Source organism: Labrus bergylta, chromosome 22, assembly GCF_963930695.1.
Source record: "Labrus bergylta chromosome 22, fLabBer1.1, whole genome shotgun sequence".
Lineage (NCBI taxonomy): Eukaryota > Metazoa > Chordata > Actinopteri > Labriformes > Labridae > Labrus > Labrus bergylta.
Genome location: NC_089216.1, coordinates 11373492 through 11392733, shown reverse-complemented (window position 1 = coordinate 11392733; position 19242 = coordinate 11373492). Strand labels below are relative to the sequence as shown.

Sequence of the window (19242 nt, the reverse complement as noted above, 5' to 3'; positions counted from 1 at the left end):
TTGGAAGTGTGTTGTTAAACTTCAAATCCACCGATACTCTGACGTTTTCCATGTCCGGACTATTTAAAATTAAAAACACACACATAAATTACAATAGTTTTAAAAATTGCATGGATTTTTCCCCACTTTAATATTAGATTGCAATTCCTACGGCCAACTGAAGTCTTTAAATACGTTTGACCATTGGCCAAAAGATGGTTTCCCTGTTATAATGTGATGTAGTTTATTTCTGAGACTTGTAAGCCTCTAAAGATTACCCAAATTCGATGACATTGGTCTGGTTGAAATCAGTCCCAAAAGACTGTCCAAAGATGAAGTCGCACTGTGAACAAGAAGGAACAATGTCAAACATAAAACATGCTTAAATTGCAGTGGCTTTTTAAATTACATCAGACACAAAGGCAAAATGAATCGAGGCAGCCTTCTTAACGTGGATCAAGTCTGGCCTTCAAATAATATCACAAAGAGTACTGGCAAGACCTTCTCTTTGTGTAAGTTCAATGAGAACTTTCATTTTGCTTAAGCGCTATATGAAACTCTTGAACATGTGCTGTAGATGCTTTGAATAGGGTACTTTGTGTTATACGCACCATCCATACAACTTGCTTTTCAAGCTCAATATATTCTGTGCTGCTGCGATTGTTGAGTGCTTCTTCAAATTGTTTTCCTGTTAAGGTTACGTCCAGAGCCACAACAGGCAGCCTTTCAGTGTCTACAGTCGTCATTGGTCCACTGGTTGTTGATCCACTGGTTGTTGCTCCACCATTTGTTGAGTCTACAGGTCATGTGTGATGGATGACAAAAGGTAATTATTAGGATGTGATCTGGCCAGAATTGATACTTGAGGGATGGAAAAGTCAATTCACGTAGGAATTTTTGACTCACCAATTACTTTGATGGAGGTGGTATTAATAGTGAGGTTGAAGGTCATGCTGCTGTTTTGCACAGCCTCCACTAAGACATCTACGACCTTGGAAGCCTCTGGAATTTCATCCTTTGGAAGTGTGTTGTTAAACTTCAAATCCACCGATACTCTGACGTTTTCCATGTCCGGACTATTTAAAATTAAAAACACACACATAAATTACAATAGTTTTAAAAATTGCATGGATTTTTCCCCACTTTAATATTAGATTGCAATTCCTACGGCCAACTGAAGTCTTTAAATACGTTTGACCATTGGCCAAAAGATGGTTTCCCGGTTATAATGTGATGTAGTTTATTTCTGAGACTTGTAAGCCTCTAAAGATTACCCAAATTGGATGACATTGGTCTGGTTGAAATCAGTCCCAAAAGACTGTCCAAAGATGAAGTCGCACTGTGAACAAGAAGGAACAATGTCAAACATAAAACATGCTTAAATTGCAGTGGCTTTTTAAATTACATCAGACACAAAGGCAAAATGAATCGAGGCAGCCTTCTTAACGTGGATCAAGTCTGGCCTTCAAATAATATCACAAAGAGTACTGGCAAGACCTTCTCTTTGTGTAAGTTCAATGAGAACTTTCATTTTGCTTAAGCGCTATATGAAACTCTTGAACATGTGCTGTAGATGCTTTGAATAGGGTACTTTGTGTTATACGCACCATCCATACAACTTGCTTTTCAAGCTCAATATATTCTGTGCTGCTGCGATTGTTGAGTGCTTCTTCAAATTGTTTTCCTGTTAAGGTTACGTCCAGAGCCACAACAGGCAGCCTTTCAGTGTCTACAGTCGTCATTGGTCCACTGGTTGTTGATCCACTGGTTGTTGATCCACCATTTGTTGAGTCTACAGGTCATGTGTGATGGATGACAAAAGGTAATTATTAGGATGTGATCTGGCCAGAATTGATACTTGAGGGATGGAAAAGTCAATTCACGTAGGAATTTTTGACTCACCAATTACTTTGATGGAGGTGGTATTAATAGTGAGGTTGAAGGTCATGCTGCTGTTTTGCACAGCCTCCACTAAGACATCTACGACCTTGGAAGCCTCTGGAATTTCATCCTTTGGAAGTGTGTTGTTAAACTTCAAATCCACCGATACTCTGATGTTTTCCATGTCCGGACTATTTAAAATTAAAAACACACACATAAATTACAATAGTTTTAAAAATTGCATGGATTTTTCCCCACTTTAATATTAGATTGCAATTCCTACGGCCAACTGAAGTCTTTAAATACGTTTGACCATTGGCCAAAAGATGGTTTCCCTGTTATAATGTGATGTAGTTTATTTCTGAGACTTGTAAGCCTCTAAAGATTACCCAAATTCGATGACATTGGTCTGGTTGAAATCAGTCCCAAAAGACTGTCCAAAGATGAAGTCGCACTGTGAACAAGAAGGAACAATGTCAAACATAAAACATGCTTAAATTGCAGTGGCTTTTTAAATTACATCAGACACAAAGGCAAAATGAATCGAGGCAGCCTTCTTAACGTGGATCAAGTCTGGCCTTCAAATAATATCACAAAGAGTACTGGCAAGACCTTCTCTTTGTGTAAGTTCAATGAGAACTTTCATTTTGCTTAAGCGCTATATGAAACTCTTGAACATGTGCTGTAGATGTTTTGAATAGGGTACTTTGTGTTATACGCACCATCCATACAACTTGCTTTTCAAGCTCAATATATTCTGTGCTGCTGCGATTGTTGAGTGCTTCTTCAAATTGTTTTCCTGTTAAGGTTACGTCCAGAGCCACAACAGGCAGCCTTTCAGTGTCTACAGTCGTCGTTGGTCCACTGGTTGTTGATCCACTGGTTGTTGATCCACTGGTTGTTGATCCACCATTTGTTGAGTCTACAGGTCATGTGTGATGGATGACAAAAGGTAATTATTAGGACGTGATCTGGCCAGAATTGATACTTGAGGGATGAAAATGTGAATTCATGTCGGGAATCGTTCTACTTACCAACTTTTACTCTTATTGAGTCTGTATCAACAGTGAGGTTTAAGGCTCTGCTGTTGTTTTCAAAGTCCTTTACAAATAAATCTACAACAACCTCAGCCTCTGGAATTGCAGTAGATGATTCTGTGCTTTTTAAATCCAGTGTAACTTCTGCATTGACGTTTCCCTTTACCGTCCTCCTGTTAAAAAAATACTAGTGTTAATTAAATAGCTGGACCTTAAAGCTGGACCTTAATCTTTCTACTTCTGTTTGTTTGTCTTATTTAAATAAATGAGGTTAAGTTCTTCAATTTGCAAGCATTTAGAGATTACCCAAGGTCAATGGCCAAGGTGATGGTGAAAACAGACCCAAAGCTCTTGTTCGATATCGAGTCACACTGGGAGAAAGAAACATACAAAAGGCATTTTTTATAAATCAAGACAACATTTCTAGTGTTTTCTTCAAATAAAATCACTCACAACGGTACAGTTAAAGTATTTTCACACACTATCAATTGTAATACATAATTGATTTGTACACACCAATTCTGCAAGTCTTGCATGAATTTCTTTGAATTCTGTACTGTTGCGATTGTTGAGTTCTTCGACAAAAAGTTCATTTAAGGTTACTGTGAAAACCACTAGGATTTCAGTTGTATTTGTCCTCGTAGCTGCAGTAGTTGTTGCTGATGTAGCAAGCTTGATGGCCCCTATAAAATATGTTCAACAAATGTTTAACGTAACATTGATTTTTTTAGAGAATTGTCTTCTACATAATTATTTCTGAAATGACTCACCCAAAAATATCAGCAAAACTGATAAGATGGGTCGAACACCCATCTTGTCTGCTTTTGAATCTGTAAAGTCAGTACTGAAGGTTATTTCCAGAAACAAAACACAGACATTGTTTTTCATCATTTCAACAAAAGCGATAACAGTCTGGTGTTTCATTTCTTTCAGGGCAGCATGCTGGTGCAGTTGTTGCCAGTGTTGCCCCACAATGAAAAGGTTTTGATTTCTAAACGTTGAGCTGGCTGGATCCTTTCGGTTTGGGGTGTGCTTGTTCTCCCCATGCCTGCATTAGAGTTTCTCCAGGTACAAAGGCTATCTCACTCAGCCAAAAGACATGCCTTTAACATCCGAGACTCCTCCACACTCACCTCCTTCAAGAAATCCCTCAAAACTCACCTCTTCATCACTGCCTACAACCACTATTTTCATTGATTCTACAAGCTATGGCTGTGTGACTGCAAGAAGACTGCGATCAGCCTAGCTTATGCCAAGATCTGAGATTTAAAACAGAAATTAAAGTATCTCAAAACCAGCAGTCCTGTTTTCATGTGTTTTTCTGCCCTTTGTCGTGATGCTTTCGATGTTTCAGAACTTTGAATTGCCTTTGTACTCCACTGGGGCCTCAACTACTTTGTAAGGAAGTATACCCACTTTTCCACATTCAATAATAAATGAAAAATAATACCGTTTGAACACTTTGTACTTTAACTTGTTTTCATAGCATTCAAGTTAAAAATGTTCTTATAGAAATCACTGATATTACTACGTAGTGTGCATGCAGCCATTAGTTGCAGGGAGTACCAGTAAAATTATTCTCCTCACAATGTATTTAATGAATTCTTTAGAGGGGTGTTTAAATATTGGATATATTGTGTATTGTGATACAGTCTAATATAATGCAATAACACTTATACACTGCTAAACTTAAATACATTTAACACCTGCACCAGGTAGGTAAAAAAAGGACAAAAAACATCATACAATAATATAAAGTGTATATTCAGTACATTGTAAAATTATGCCTAAAGGTTACATTAGCATTTGCATTCAAATTAATACTTACCCCTTCAAGGGCAGCTATAGATAAAAGTCCACTGTTTGAAAAAGTTTTTTTTGATTAATCCATTTTGTGTGAGTGACACATAGAACGATCATCAGTTGCGGGAGTCCTTGTCCTTGTGTTGTTGTACTTTATATATGGGAGAGCTCTCTCTAACAAATATTATGACTCATTGTTGATTCCTTTTTCAGAAATGTGACACCTTAGCAAAGAATTATATCAATGCACAGGTCATAAGGTGTCACCTGTCAAGCTGTCATTTTCTTTGCTCAATCTCAGAGTATACTCCCTTGCCTTTGTCTTGTGATAGAAATGTCGTGCTACTGCATTCCACTTCTGTGAATTATAAAGGGGTGTTCCTTAAATATGCCAGTAAATGATTTCAAACAATTAATTATTGAAGTTTATCAAAGGTAAACGGAGTCTTACTAAAATTCGACAGCGCTTTCCCTTTCAATCAAGTGTTAAGTTTCTATTCTTGAGATGTTGTGGAAAACAAAAGCAAAGGCAAACCGGTATGTCTTTGGTTAGAAAAAATGGTGCACCAGAGCTTTAATTGATGTCAAGAGGATGTTGTCAGTTGGCTGGTCTGGGAGGATGGACTGACTGCAGGGCAGAGGGAGACTCAGGATGGGGGCTCCGTCTCAAGCCTAATTCTGGATGAGAGGAAGGTGATGGGAGGTTGGGTTGCCAAAGAACTGAGGCAAACAGGGTGTGGGATGGTTCATTATAAATAAGCTTGTCAGGTGATTTAAGGTGTGTTTGGGGTGTAGTCCTGCTCCAGAATCTAAGTTAATATAACAACTTATTTATGTTGTTTTAAGTACTTAAGTTGAGTGTGTGTGTCTGTGTGTGTGCTCATGTGCATGTCTTGTCTTTGAGGAGCGATGGCCCAGCTTCCTGTGCCTCGCTGTCTCTCTTCCTAAGCCTTGCCTACGTTTGTACATTTGTTGCTTCAGCTCTTATGGCAGCGCACTCTTCAACATCTCACACCACATCATGCTTTCACACACATCCACACTTTCACCACTGATGATACAGATTAAACACATCTCATAACTTTTTTATTTGACTTATTTAACTCCTTTTGATATAAATTATTCATTTTCTTTTGTGAAATTCTGACTCCATGCCATTACCCACGTGCCGGGTTATGACAATAGTGAAGCCAGATAACCAAAAGATATCCTGGCTATGTTGAAGAAGCTTCGGCATACAGGCCTCTAGTGTGTGTCTGTAGTTTATTTGGTCCAATTACAGTTAGCTCATACTGACAAGCACATAATTAACTGCATAGCATATTTTTCTGTTGCATCCATCGACCCACAGGCTATACTTATCACAGAGATTCTAATTACCCAGTTATTATCTGGCTTATTATTTTTACTTTAACAATGTCTATGATAGTATATAATTTAGAATATGAGCCTATTAATGTGACTGTGTTTATCCTCAAAGATATACAGTACATATAATGTTTTCTGCAATAAACTGTGTGTGTGTGTGTGTGTGTGTGTGTGTGTGTGTGTGTGTGTGTGTGTGTGTGTGTGTGTGTGTGTGTGTGCGTGCGTGCGTGCGTGTTTGTGTGTGTGTGTGTGTGTGTGTGTGTGTGTGTGTGTGTGTGTGTGTGTGTGTGTGTGTGTGTGTGTGTGTGTGTATTTTCCTAAACCGGTTGCTCAACCGCAAGAAGTACACCAAACTATCGAGACTGATTTCTCTTGTATCGTTTTAGTGTCAAATGAAAATAAAAACAAAACGAAGGCAGCAGCTCTTAAAGAAGATCACCTAGATCATTTAATCTTGGCCCTCTTTCTATCCCCTGCTTTAATTTTAAAAGGTGATCATGCTCTTGCTGTTTTAGCCCAAAATCCCTGAAAAGATCCACCTGTAAAGATAAGCTTTCATATAGCTCCTACACCATTTATTGTGCTTAGTTTGTTTTTTAGTTTTCCTGATCTTAACTTTGCCCTGCTTGACATTATTATGACAATTATTTATGTAAGTTTCCTCTCTGCATGAATTATTTGAAACAGAGTTTTTTTTAAAGTGCTATATAAATAAAGCTTTACTTAATAATTTACAACATCCCAATATACTTTCCCTGATTATGAAGGAATTTGTATCGTACTACATAGTGTCATCTGGGAATGAGTGCTGCTATTTGCCCTTAACACATCTGAGTTACTGACCCTATACTGAGGGTATTTGACAGTAAAAATAAGTTAAAAGAAATAATGAAACCAGATCTGATGCTCATACAATATATTCACTGCCTTTATTGGAACAAACTTCAATGAATTGAATACACTTTCTTGTATCTGCTTTAGATGGATGATTCAAAAAAAGTTCAATACAGAATAGATAATTTCTTCATTTTCACATCTGATTATCATTAAGAACAAGTATATTTAACTGACAATCCATACACAGAGGTCCAATCACAGAAACCGACATATTAATGATCATGTTAAACTAAATAAATAAATGAAGGAACCATTGTTTTGATGTCATAAATGTAATTCTGACCATGCCAAAATTGGTAGAAAAATGCAGTTATCACTAAATGTATGTAATGCAAATGTAGACATTCTTCTGTTTTAACTTTCCCAACAGAGTTGCCAAGTTATCTGAAAGTCATTTCCAAGCCATATTACAGTTGCAAACTTAAGAGGTCTTCTTGTAGTTTTAATGCAACACAGTGATCATTTGGGGTTTCACATGGACTTCTAACACTATTGCTGGCTAGATAGTAGCCATGACAGCAGCACAAGGGAGGATGCTGTGATGAGACTGATGTTGTGGCTTACTCCACTTGAAACGTCTGTAAATCATTAGAAAAAGAAACAAGCTATTACTTAAACAAAAAGCGTTGTTATATTGTTTATTTTTGAAATGGTAGAATATTACTTACTTGCGCCATCCAAAGTTATGGAATTGGTGTCAATGTTGAAGGCTGTGATGAATGAAGCAGCAATATTCAAGATGTTGGTAATCTGAGTGTTGTTAGGAAGAGATGCTGTTGCAAATCCAATGTCAATGTTGTTGATGACTGATCCTTCACTGCAAGGTGATGAGCACAAAGTATATATTTTTTTTTTAAATATTATGACTCATACTTCAAGACTGTAAAAACACCAAATCAACACAATTATCACCTGAACGAAACCACTGTAAAGGAGATGAATGATGATGGAAACACAGCTCGGTAGAAAGGTTCAAGCTGTGAAAAAACAGGAAACAAAGCATTTTAAGTTCATTTTAAATATCAAAAGTAAATCATAAAAAACCCAGATGGAAGTTTTACAAGGTACTTTTGTAACAACAAAATGTCTGATAACAATTTGTCAAAAAAAAAACAATATGAGGAAATAATGATTACTAGGTCTTCGTGTGGAGATATTTCTTTAACAAAGTTCATATGAATTGATTGGGGAATTAGTTTGTACAAGGATATTTTGGACATTTGAACAAGGCATATGCTTTTAATTTCAAACTCTTAATGATATGCTCTGTCCAAGGTAAGCTACAAGAGGGATGTTTCTTAAATATACATTACATGCTCTTTGGAAAATTAACAATTTAAATTCATGAGGTCATATTGCTGAAATTCTGACATGAGATACCTTGTTTAAAAAAATATTGAATTAATAAGATGCATGAATGTTGCTGGATTTTACTCTCTGAAAGAGACTTACTGAAGACTTTATCAGTGAGGATCGATTTCTAAATGCTGCAGATGATGGAATCAACAAGTCACTTGTAAATGTCTCTCCAGGAGATCTGAAAGTCAATCGCCTTATTCTGACTGCTGTAGCAGTTGTGGTAGTTGAAGGATTCACTGTGGTTGTAGTTGTAGCGGCCGCTGTGCTTGATGATGCACTAGTTGTTGTTGATTCACCATCCAAAGTTATGGAATTGGTGTCAATGTTGAAGGCTGTGATGAATGAAGCAGCAATATTCAAGATGTTGGTAATCTGAGTGTTGTTAGGAAGAGATGCTGTTGCAAATCCAATGTCAATGTTGTTGATGACTGATCCTTCACTGCAAGGTGATGAGCACAAAGTATATATTTTTTTTTTAAATATTATGACTCATACTTCAAGACTGTAAAAACACCAAATCAACACAATTATCACCTGAACGAAACCACTGTAAAGGAGATGAATGATGATGGAAACACAGCTCGGTAGAAAGGTTCAAGCTGTGAAAAAACAGGAAACAAAGCATTTTAAGTTCATTTTAAATATCAAAAGTAAATCATAAAAAACCCAGATGGAAGTTTTACAAGGTACTTTTGTAACAACAAAATGTCTGATAACAATTTGTCAAAAAAAAAACAATATGAGGAAATAATGATTACTAGGTCTTCGTGTGGAGATATTTCTTTAACAAAGTTCATATGAATTGATTGGGGAATTAGTTTGTACAAGGATATTTTGGACATTTGAACAAGGCATATGCTTTTAATTTCAAACTCTTAATGATATGCTCTGTCCAAGGTAAGCTACAAGAGGGATGTTTCTTAAATATACATTACATGCTCTTTGGAAAATTAACAATTTAAATTCATGAGGTCATATTGCTGAAATTCTGACATGAGATACCTTGTTTAAAAAAATATTGAATTAATAAGATGCATGAATGTTGCTGGATTTTACTCTCTGAAAGAGACTTACTGAAGATTTTATCAGTGAGGATCGATTTCTAAATGCTGCAGATGATGGAATCAACAAGTCACTTGTAAATGTCTCTCCAGAAGATCTGAAAGTCAATCGCCTTATTCTGACTGCTGTAGCAGTTGTGGTAGTTGAAGGATTCACTGTGGTTGTAGTTGTAGCGGCCGCTGTGCTTGATGATGCACTAGTTGTTGTTGATTCACCATCCAAAGTTATGGAATTGGTGTCAATGTTGAAGGCTGTGATGTTTGAAGCAGCACTGATCAAAGTATTTCTAATCTGAGTGTTGTTAGGAACAGATGCTGATGCAAATTGAACATCAATGTTGTTGATGACTGATCCATTACTGCAAGGTAATGAAAACAAAGTATTAATTTTTTACAAAAATATTATGACTCATACTTCAAGACTGTAAAAACATAAAATCAACACAATTATCACCTGAAGGAAATCACTGTCAAGGAGATGAATGATGGAAGTGCATCCCGGTAAATAGGTTCAAGCTGCGAAAATACAAGAAATAAAAACGATTTAAGTTAATTTTAAGAAGCAAAAGTCAATCGTAAAAAAAACCCAGATAGTAGTTTCAACTCATGGTGAGTGAGCAGAAGTATTAGAAGATTGGTTACTTGTGGGTTTTGGAAAATTTTGTTTTTGGGAAAACCCCTTTAAGGAGTTTGCAAAAAAAGGGAGTTTTATTGTTGACAGTTTAGTTTAGCTGACTGAGGTACTTTTGTAACAACATAATGTCTGATAACAAGTTGTCAAAAAAAAAAAAAACAATATGAGGAAATAATGATTACTAGGTCTTCATGTGCTTACATGTGGAGAATTCTTTAACAAAATGTGCATATGAATTGATTAGGGGAATTACTTTGTACAAGGATATTTCGGATATTTGAACAAGACACACACTTTTAATTTCAAACTCTTAATGATATGCTCTGTCCAAGGTAAGCTACAAGAGGGGTGTTTCATTAATATACATTTTTAAGTTTTGAATAGACATGCTTTTGGGAAAATTAACTATTTAAATTCATGTGGTCATATTGCTGAAATTCTGAGACACCTTGTTTAAAATATATTTAATTTATAATATGTATAAATGTTGCTGGATTTTACCCTCTGAAAGAGACTTACCGAAGACTTTATCAGTGAGGCTCGATTTATGAATGCTGCAGATGATTGATTCAACAAGTCACTTGTAAATGTCTCTCCAGGAGATCTGAAAGTCAATCGCCTTAGTATGACTGCCGCCACAGTAGTTGTATTGGCAGATGTAGTATTTGAAGTAGGGGTGACAGAAGTTGTGATTGTTGTAGTGTTTTGATCTGTTAATAGCCAAAAAATATATATATATAAATAAGGAAAAAAATAAGATCCATCTTATGCATAATACACAGGATATACTGAATGTTTATATACTTTACTTCAGAGATATTACAGCCTCTGAAGTGAAATGCAGAGCAACTGTTTACTCACCAACTATCATGATGGAGGTGGAATCAACACTGAGGCTGAAGTTATTGCTCGAGTTTGACACAGCTTCTACCAAGGTACTTGCAACAGTGTCAGTTGTTGGGATTTGATCTGCAGATGAGTTTCTGGCAAACTCAACACCTATCTCTGCTTCAGTATTACTCATTCGCGTTCTTAGCACTGCTGGTCTGCATCAAAAATGCAAATATTAAAATTGATTACAGAATTGATAACATATGTGTACCTGTCATATGAAATTGGAAATAACAATGTTAACCACGATGTCAACAAAAAATTAATTATTGTAAGGTTGACCTCTGAAAATGTGAAATATTACCTAAAAAATAGGACAAAACAACGAACGTAAAGTACGCCAAATCCTCTCCTGAAGATAACATCAAACTGTGGAAAATAGCATATAGCAATAATGAAAAACAGGGTCATCTTTTATTTGAATAAACAACTTCAAATTAACTGTATGCACCTAAAAAAGACCAGTTTACTTACCACTAGAAGAACTTCAGCTTCAAGATTCTTAAATTGTGGACTTTCTCTATCATTGAGTTCAGCTACAAATGGTACTTCCAAGGATGCTGAAAGAATCTTAACTGGTGAAGGAGGTGCAGTAGTAGTGACAGTAGTAGACATAGTTGTAGTGACTGCTGATGTTGCAAGTATTACAGCTGAAGCTCCACTTGTTAATGTTTCTCGAGATATTGTTGAGCGTTCTGTTGTTGTCACTGAAACACTGCTTGTTGTTGACACAGCAGTAGTTGTTGAACCTCCAGTTGTTGATACACCAGTTGTAGTTGAACCTCCAGTTGTTGATGATCCTTCTGTTGTTGTCTCTGGAACACTGCTTGTTGTTGTTGATCCAACAGATGTTGATGTTTCAGCTGTTGTTGAGCCTTCAACTGCTGTTGTTGATTGTCCAGTTGTAGTTGAACCTCCAGTTGTTGATGATCCTTCTGTTGTTGTCTCTGGAACACTGCTTGTTGTTGTTGATCCACCAGATGTTGATGTTTCAGTTGTTGTTGAGCCTTCAACTGCTGTTGTTGATTGTCCAGTTGTAGTTGAACCTCCAGTTGTTGATGATCCTTCTGTTGTTGTCTCTGGAACACTGCTTGTTGTTGTTGATGCACCAGATGTTGATGTTTCAGCTGTTGTTGAGCCTTCAACTGCTGTTGTTGATTGTCCAGTTGTAGTTGAACCTCCAGTTGTTGATGATCCTTCTGTTGTTGTCTCTGGAACACTGCTTGTTGTTGTTGATGCACCAGATGTTGATGTTTCAGCTGTTGTTGAGCCTTCAACTGCTGTTGTTGATTGTCCAGTTGTAGTTGAACCTCCAGTTGTTGATGATCCTTCTGTTGTTGTCTCTGGAAAACTGCTTGTTGTTGTTGATCCACCAGATGTTGATGTTTCAGCTGTTGTTGAGCCTTCAACTGCTGTTGTTGATTGTCCAGTTGTAGTTGAACCTCCAGTTGTTAATATACCAGTTGTAGTTGAACCTCCAGTTGTTGATGATCCTTCTGTTGTTGTCTCTGGACCCCTGCTTGTTGTTGTTGATCCACCAGATGTTGATGTTTCAGCTGTTGTTGAGCCTTCAACTGCTGTTGTTAATATACCAGTTGTAGTTGAACCTCCAGTTGTTGATGATCCTTCTGTTGTTGTCTCTGGACCCCTGCTTGTTGTTGTTGATCCACCAGATGTTGATGTTTCAGCTGTTGTTGAGCCTTCAACTGCTGTTGTTGATTGTCCAGTTGTAGTTGAACCTCCAGTTGTTGATGATCCTTCTGTTGTTGTCTCTGGAACACTGCTTGTTGTTGTTGATCCACCAGATGTTGATGTTTCAGCTGTTGTTGAGCCTTCAACTGCTGTTGTTGATTGTCCAGTTGTAGTTGAACCTCCAGTTGTTGATGATCCTTCTGTTGTTATCTCTGGAACACTGCTTGTTGTTGTTGATCCACCAGATGTTGATGTTTCAGCTGTTGTTGAGCCTTCAACTGCTGTTGTTGATTGTCCAGTTGTAGTTGAACCTCCAGTTGTTGATGATCCTTCTGTTGTTGTCTCTGGAACACTGCTTGTTGTTGTTGATGCACCAGATGTTGATGTTTCAGCTGTTGTTGAGCCTTCAACTGCTGTTGTTGATTGTCCAGTTGTAGTTGAACCTCCAGTTGTTAATATACCAGTTGTAGTTGAACCTCCAGTTGTTGATGATCCTTCTGTTGTTGTCTCTGGACCCCTGCTTGTTGTTGTTGATCCACCAGATGTTGATGTTTCAGCTGTTGTTGAGCCTTCAACTGCTGTTGTTGATTGTCCAGTTGTAGTTGAACCTCCAGTTGTTGATGATCCTTCTGTTGTTGTCTCTGGAACACTGCTTGTTGTTGTTGATCCACCAGATGTTGATGTTTCAGCTGTTGTTGAGCCTTCAACTGCTGTTGTTGATTGTCCAGTTGTAGTTGAACCTCCAGTTGTTGATGATCCTTCTGTTGTTGTCTCTGGAACACTGCTTGTTGTTGTTGATCCACCAGATGTTGATGTTTCAGCTGTTGTTGAGCCTTCAGCTGCTGTTGTTGATTGTCCAGTTGTAGTTGAACCTCCAGTTGTTGATGATCCTTCTGTTGTTGTCTCTGGAACACTGCTTGTTGTTGTTGATCCACCAGATGTTGATGTTTCAGCTGTTGTTGAGCCTTCAACTGCTGTTGTTGATTGTCCAGTTGTAGTTGAACCTCCAGTTGTTAATATACCAGTTGTAGTTGAACCTCCAGTTGTTGATGATCCTTCTGTTGTTGTCTCTGGACCCCTGCTTGTTGTTGTTGATCCACCAGATGTTGATGTTTCAGCTGTTGTTGAGCCTTCAACTGCTGTTGTTGATTGTCCAGTTGTAGTTGAACCTCCAGTTGTTGATGATCCTTCTGTTGTTGTCTCTGGAACACTGCTTGTTGTTGTTGATCCACCAGATGTTGATGTTTCAGCTGTTGTTGAGCCTTCAACTGCTGTTGTTGATTGTCCAGTTGTAGTTGAACCTCCAGTTGTTGATGATCCTTCTGTTGTTGTCTCTGGAACACTGCTTGTTGTTGTTGATCCACCAGATGTTGATGTTTCAGCTGTTGTTGAGCCTTCAACTGCTGTTGTTGATTGTCCAGTTGTAGTTGAACCTCCAGTTGTTGATGATCCTTCTGTTGTTGTCTCTGGAACACTGCTTGTTGTTGTTGATCCACCAGATGTTGATGTTTCAGCTGTTGTTGAGCCTTCAACTGCTGTTGTTGATTGTCCAGTTGTAGTTGAACCTCCAGTTGTTGATATACCAGTTGTAGTTAAACCTCCAGTTGTTGATGATCCTTCTGTTGTTGTCTCTGGAACACTGCTTGTTGTTGTTGATCCACCAGATGTTGATGTTTCAGCTGTTGTTGAGCCTTCAACTGCTGTTGTTGATTGTCCAGTTGAAGTTGAACCTCCAGTTGTTGATGATCCTTCTGTTGTTGTCTCTGGAACACTGCTTGTTGTTGTTGATCCACCAGATGTTGATGTTTCAGCTGTTGTAGAGCCTTCAACTGCTGTTGTTGAGCCTCCAAGTGTTGTTGTTGATTGGCCAGTTGTAGTTGAACCTCCAGTTGTTGACGATTCTTCTGTTGTTGTCTCTGGAACATTGATTGTTGTTGACAAAGCAGTTGTTGTTGAGCCAGCAGATGTTGATGTTTCAGCTGTTGTTGAGCCTTCAACTGCTGTTGTTGAGCCTCCAAGTGTTGTTGTTGATTGTCCAATTGGAGTTGAACCTCCAGTTGTTGATATACCAGTTGTAGTTGATCTTTCTGTTGTTGTCTCTGGAACACTGCTTGTTGGTGTTGATCCACCAGATGTTGATGTTTCAGCTATTGTTGAGCCTTCAACTGCTGTTGTTGATTGTCCAGTTGTAGTTAAACCTCCAGTTGTTGATACACCAGTTGTCGATAGACCTCCAGTTGTCATTGATCCATCAGTTGTTGTTGATCCACCAGATGTTGATGCTTCAGCTGTTGTTGTGGCCACTGTGCTGGATAATGCACCAGCTGTTGTTGAGCCTCCAACTGTTGTTGTTGATTGTCCAGTTGTTGATACAGCAATTGTTGTTGATCCACCAGATGTTGATACACCGATTGTCGATGGATCTCCAGTTGTCATTGATCCATCAGTTGTTGATGATTCACCAGATGTTGATGTTTCAGCTGTTGTTGTGGTCACTGTGCTGGATAATGCACCAGTTGTAGTTGAACCTCCAGTTGTTAATGATCCATCTGTTGTTGTCTCTGGAACATTGCTTGTTGTTGACACAGCAGTTGTTGTTGATCCACCAGATGTTGATGTTTCAGCTGTTGTTGAGCCTTCAACTGCTGTTGTTGATTGTCCAGTTGTAGTTGAACCTCCAGTTGTTGATGATCCTTCTGTTGTTGTCTCTGGAACACTGCTTGTTGTTGACCCAGCAGTTGTGGTTGATCCACCAGATGTTGATGTTTCAGCTGTTGTTGTGACCACTGTGCTGGATAATGCACCAGTTGTTGTTGAGCCTCCAAGTGTTGTTGTTGATTGGCCAGTTGTTGTTGAACCTCCAGTTGTTGATGATTCTTCTGTTGTTGTCTCTGGAACACTGCTTGGTGTTGACCCAGCAGTTGTGGTTGATCCACCAGATGTTGATGTTTCAGCTGTTGTTGTGGCCACTGTGCTGGATAATGCAGCAGTTGTTGAGCCTCCAAGTGTTGTTGTTGGTTGGCCAGTTGTAGTTGAACCTCCAGTTGTTGATGATCCTTCTGTTGTTGTCTCTGGAACACTGCTTGTTGTTGACCCAGCAGTTGTGGTTGATCCACCAGATGTTGATGTTTCAGCTGTTGTTGAGCCTTCAACTGCTGTTGTTGATTGTCCAGTTGTAGTTGAACCTCCAGTTGTTGATGATTCTTCTGTTGTTGTCTCTGGAACACTGCTTGTTGTTGACCCAGCAGTTGTGGTTGATCCACTAGATGTTGATGTTTCAGCTGTTGTTGTTGCCACTGTGGTTGATAATGCAACGGTTGTTGTTGAGGCTCCAGTTGTCATTGACCCATCAGTTGTAGTTGAACCTCCAGTTGTTGATGATTCTTCTGTTGTTGTCTCTGGAACATCGCTTGTTGTTGACACAGCAGTTGTTGTTGATCCACCAGATGTTGATGTTTCAGCTGTTGTTGAGCCTTCAACTGCTGTTGTTGATTGTCCAGTTGTAGTTGAACCTCCAGTTGTTGATACACCGGTTGTCGATAGACCTCCAGTTGTCATTGTCCCATCAATTGTTGTTGATCCACCAGATGTTGATGTTTCAGCTGTTGTTGTGACCACTGTGCTGGATAATGCACCAGCTGTTGTTGAGCCTCCAACTGTTGTTGTTGATTGTCCAGTTGTTGATACAGCAGTTGTTGTTGATCCACCAGATGTTGATACACCGATTGTCGATGGATCTCCAGTTGTCATTGATCCATCAGTTGTTGATGATGTTGTTTCAGCTATTGTTGTGGCCACTGTGCTGGATAATGCACCAGTTGTTGTTGAGCCTCCAAGTGTTGTTGTTGGTTGGCCAGTTGTAGTTGAACCTCCAGTTGTTGACGATTCTTCTGTTGTTGTCTCTGGAACACTGCTTTGTGTTGACCCAGCAGTTGTGGTTGATCCACCAGATGTTGATGTTTTAGCTGTTGTTGTTGCCACTGTGGTTGACAATGCAACGGTTGTTGTTGAGGCTCCAGTTGTCATTGACCCATCAGTTGTTGTTGATCCACCAGATGTTGATGTTTCAGTTGTTGTTGTGGCCTCTGTGCTGGATAATGCACCAGATGTTGTTGAGCCTCCAAGTGTTGTTGTTGATTGTCCAGTTGTTGTTGAAGCGCCAGTTGTCGATTGTCCAGTTGTAGTTGAAGCTCCAATGGTTGATGTTCCCTCTGTTGTTGTTACTGAAACACTGCTTGTTGTTGACCCAGCAGTTGTTGTTGATCCACCAGATGTTGATGTTTCAGCTGTTGTTGCCGCTGTGCTTGATGATGCACCAGTTTTTGTTGAGCCTCCAAATATCAGAATCAAAACTAATAGGATTGGTCCAACACCCATTGTGTCTTTTTTTGGTTCTGCAGAATGTAACAAAAGATACAGTAAATAGAAAGATTTGAATATGTTAAATTGATATTTTTTTAAAAGATGATTTTACATTCTAAAGATAGATTTATAGTTTCACAATATTTCTTGATCTTAACATTAAAGGGGCTATATGTAACTTTCAAAAGTACTGCGTTTGTAGCGATACTGCATGGCCATTAGGCGAACTGTACCAGTAACCTGTTGCTCGCTCTCCCTTGCGTGCTCGTCATACGTGCTCGTACGTACACAAACAAGCAACATCATCGATCGCGAAACATTCGATATTTACCGGCATAATGTTTACAGAGGAGGTAAATGGTCATACACGTGAAAGCCTGTGAAGGAGTCTGTGTGTCTGTATTCATTCTCCATCCTACAAACGACAGTAGGAGTGTGTGATGAGTTTGTCCGCCTTTGAGAGCTCCTAGGGCAGATAGAAATGTGTGGAAGTCGGCCTCTGGCTGTGGAGGTGAAGGCCGGGAGTGTGTGATGAGTTTGTCTGCCTTTAAGAGCTAGGGCGGATACAAGTGTGTGGAACTCGGCCTCTGGCTGTAGCGGGAGTATGTGATGAGTTTGTACTGTTGATCTCTGTAAGCGGAGCGGAGTGAGGAGGACGTTGAGAACGTGCATAAAATGTCAGTCCCTGGAGCTTTCGCAGAAAATACGACCGGGGGAAAAATGTTATACAGGCAACACAGATAGACAGTGAACATCTACTTTTTCACATCAGTTAACCATTTGCTTCTTAAAGGTCCCATATTATGCTTTTTCTGGTTTTATATGCCCTTTAGTGTGTTTTCCAAGTGTCCTGTGCATGTTTAGGCACATCTGTGTGCAAAAATTCAAAGTCGGCGGAAACGCGGCTTCTCCTATGTCCTCCTGTTAGCTGTAGCATTAGCCGCATCTAACGCTCGGTTCTAGCCCCCCTCGATAAAAAATTGTCAGTGCGGCGTCATTGTCAGTGTGAGATCACTGATCTAAGTCCATTGGCTCGTTGTGGCAAGCTGAAATTTCCGAGAAGCGTGCTGAGCAACTGACCAATAACGACAGAGCGGATCGGCAGACCAATCAAAGCAGGCTTGGCCCACGTGGGGTCTAACAGTGGGGGCTCAGCAGAGCGTAGCTGACGGACTCAGAGCGTATAGGGAGCAAGGAGGAGCAGTTAAAATCGACACTTTTTTCGTACTTTAGCTATTGTGAATGTACAAAAGTAGGTACATAGATTAAATATACGAACCCCTAAAAAGGCATAATATGGGCTCTTTAATGGGCGAAAAAAAACAATTTATACATGTAAAAAGTTACATATAGCCCCTTTAAATTAGAATATGTGTTTTAAAATCATCTAATCTCTGACATCTCTAAATAGATTACTGCAATTCACCTTCAACTCAACCTCTCAAAGACTTTTGTATCATCCCAGCTAATCCCTCTATGCAACCACAGATCAATATCCAGGTACATGCTCTTGCAATATCACGCATTGACTATTACAACTTCTTACTAGCAGGTCTATCTGCTTGCACTATCAAACCCTGCAGAACATGCAAAACTCAGCAGCGAATGGTCTTCAACCTACCCAAAAGAGTGCATGTCACTTTGTTGTTCATTCCCTCCACTGGCTCCCAGTTACTGCTCTCATCAAATTTAAAACCCTGCTGCTTGCTTGCTTGCAAAACAGCGACAAAAATGGCCCCTCTTTACCTAAACTCTCCCATCAAGCTCTACACTCCCTACCGCTCACTAGGCATCTGATCCATTCTTCACAACACAGCCCTTATAATGGCACACTCACGAGCACAAGCACTGGGACACAACGTTGTCAGTTTTCATTATGGAGAAATCCTGAAGTGTTATGGCTGTATCTGGCTAAAATGACTCAAAATAAGCCACAAAGTCAGTAAAGTAGCTGTCATGTTCTCTGTGTTGTTCTCAGGTGTGCGAGCGCGAACTCGACCACAGGACCCTTTAATTTTTGAATTTGTTAATTTTCGAGTTTGCCTGTCTTGAATACTAAGCACGCTTCATCAGTACATAAAGCCATTCATGTGTTGTAGTACAACGTTGCGTAAAAGAGGTAACCGTGGTCAGCCCCAGTTAGTCCTGTAGCAGTGTGAGTGCAGGTCAGTGGGGAAATGGGGGGGAGGGGGCAATCATGCTTAAGCACAGTCCGGGACAACTTTGCCAAGTGTGAGTGCGCCCTAAGTCTCTCAGTCTCTCTATACTCTCCTCCTGT

At 39.2% G+C, this 19242-nt stretch overlaps 1 protein-coding gene and 1 long non-coding RNA gene across 2 annotated transcripts; both read right to left on the bottom strand.

Annotated features, from left to right (window-relative positions):
* Window positions 1-2900: 2900 nt before the first annotated feature.
* On the bottom strand, window positions 2901-4820 carry LOC136177358 (uncharacterized). The gene is made up of 5 exons (XR_010664987.1): window positions 4726-4820; window positions 3668-3727; window positions 3414-3580; window positions 3204-3268; window positions 2901-3070 (listed from the first exon to the last, which is right to left on the bottom strand). It is a non-coding gene; the product is annotated as an uncharacterized lncRNA (long non-coding RNA).
* Window positions 4821-6980: 2160 nt separating this feature from the next.
* On the bottom strand, window positions 6981-11842 carry LOC136177355 (uncharacterized). The gene is made up of 11 exons (XM_065950344.1): window positions 11385-11842; window positions 11215-11279; window positions 10881-11065; window positions 10539-10729; window positions 9840-9901; window positions 9399-9744; window positions 8859-8923; window positions 8418-8763; window positions 7878-7942; window positions 7634-7782; window positions 6981-7543 (listed from the first exon to the last, which is right to left on the bottom strand). Exons 1-11 carry the CDS (start codon window positions 11523-11525, stop codon window positions 7455-7457), a joined length of 1704 nt encoding a protein of 567 aa, XP_065806416.1. The 5' UTR covers window positions 11526-11842; the 3' UTR covers window positions 6981-7454.
* Window positions 11843-19242: the final 7400 nt, after the last annotated feature.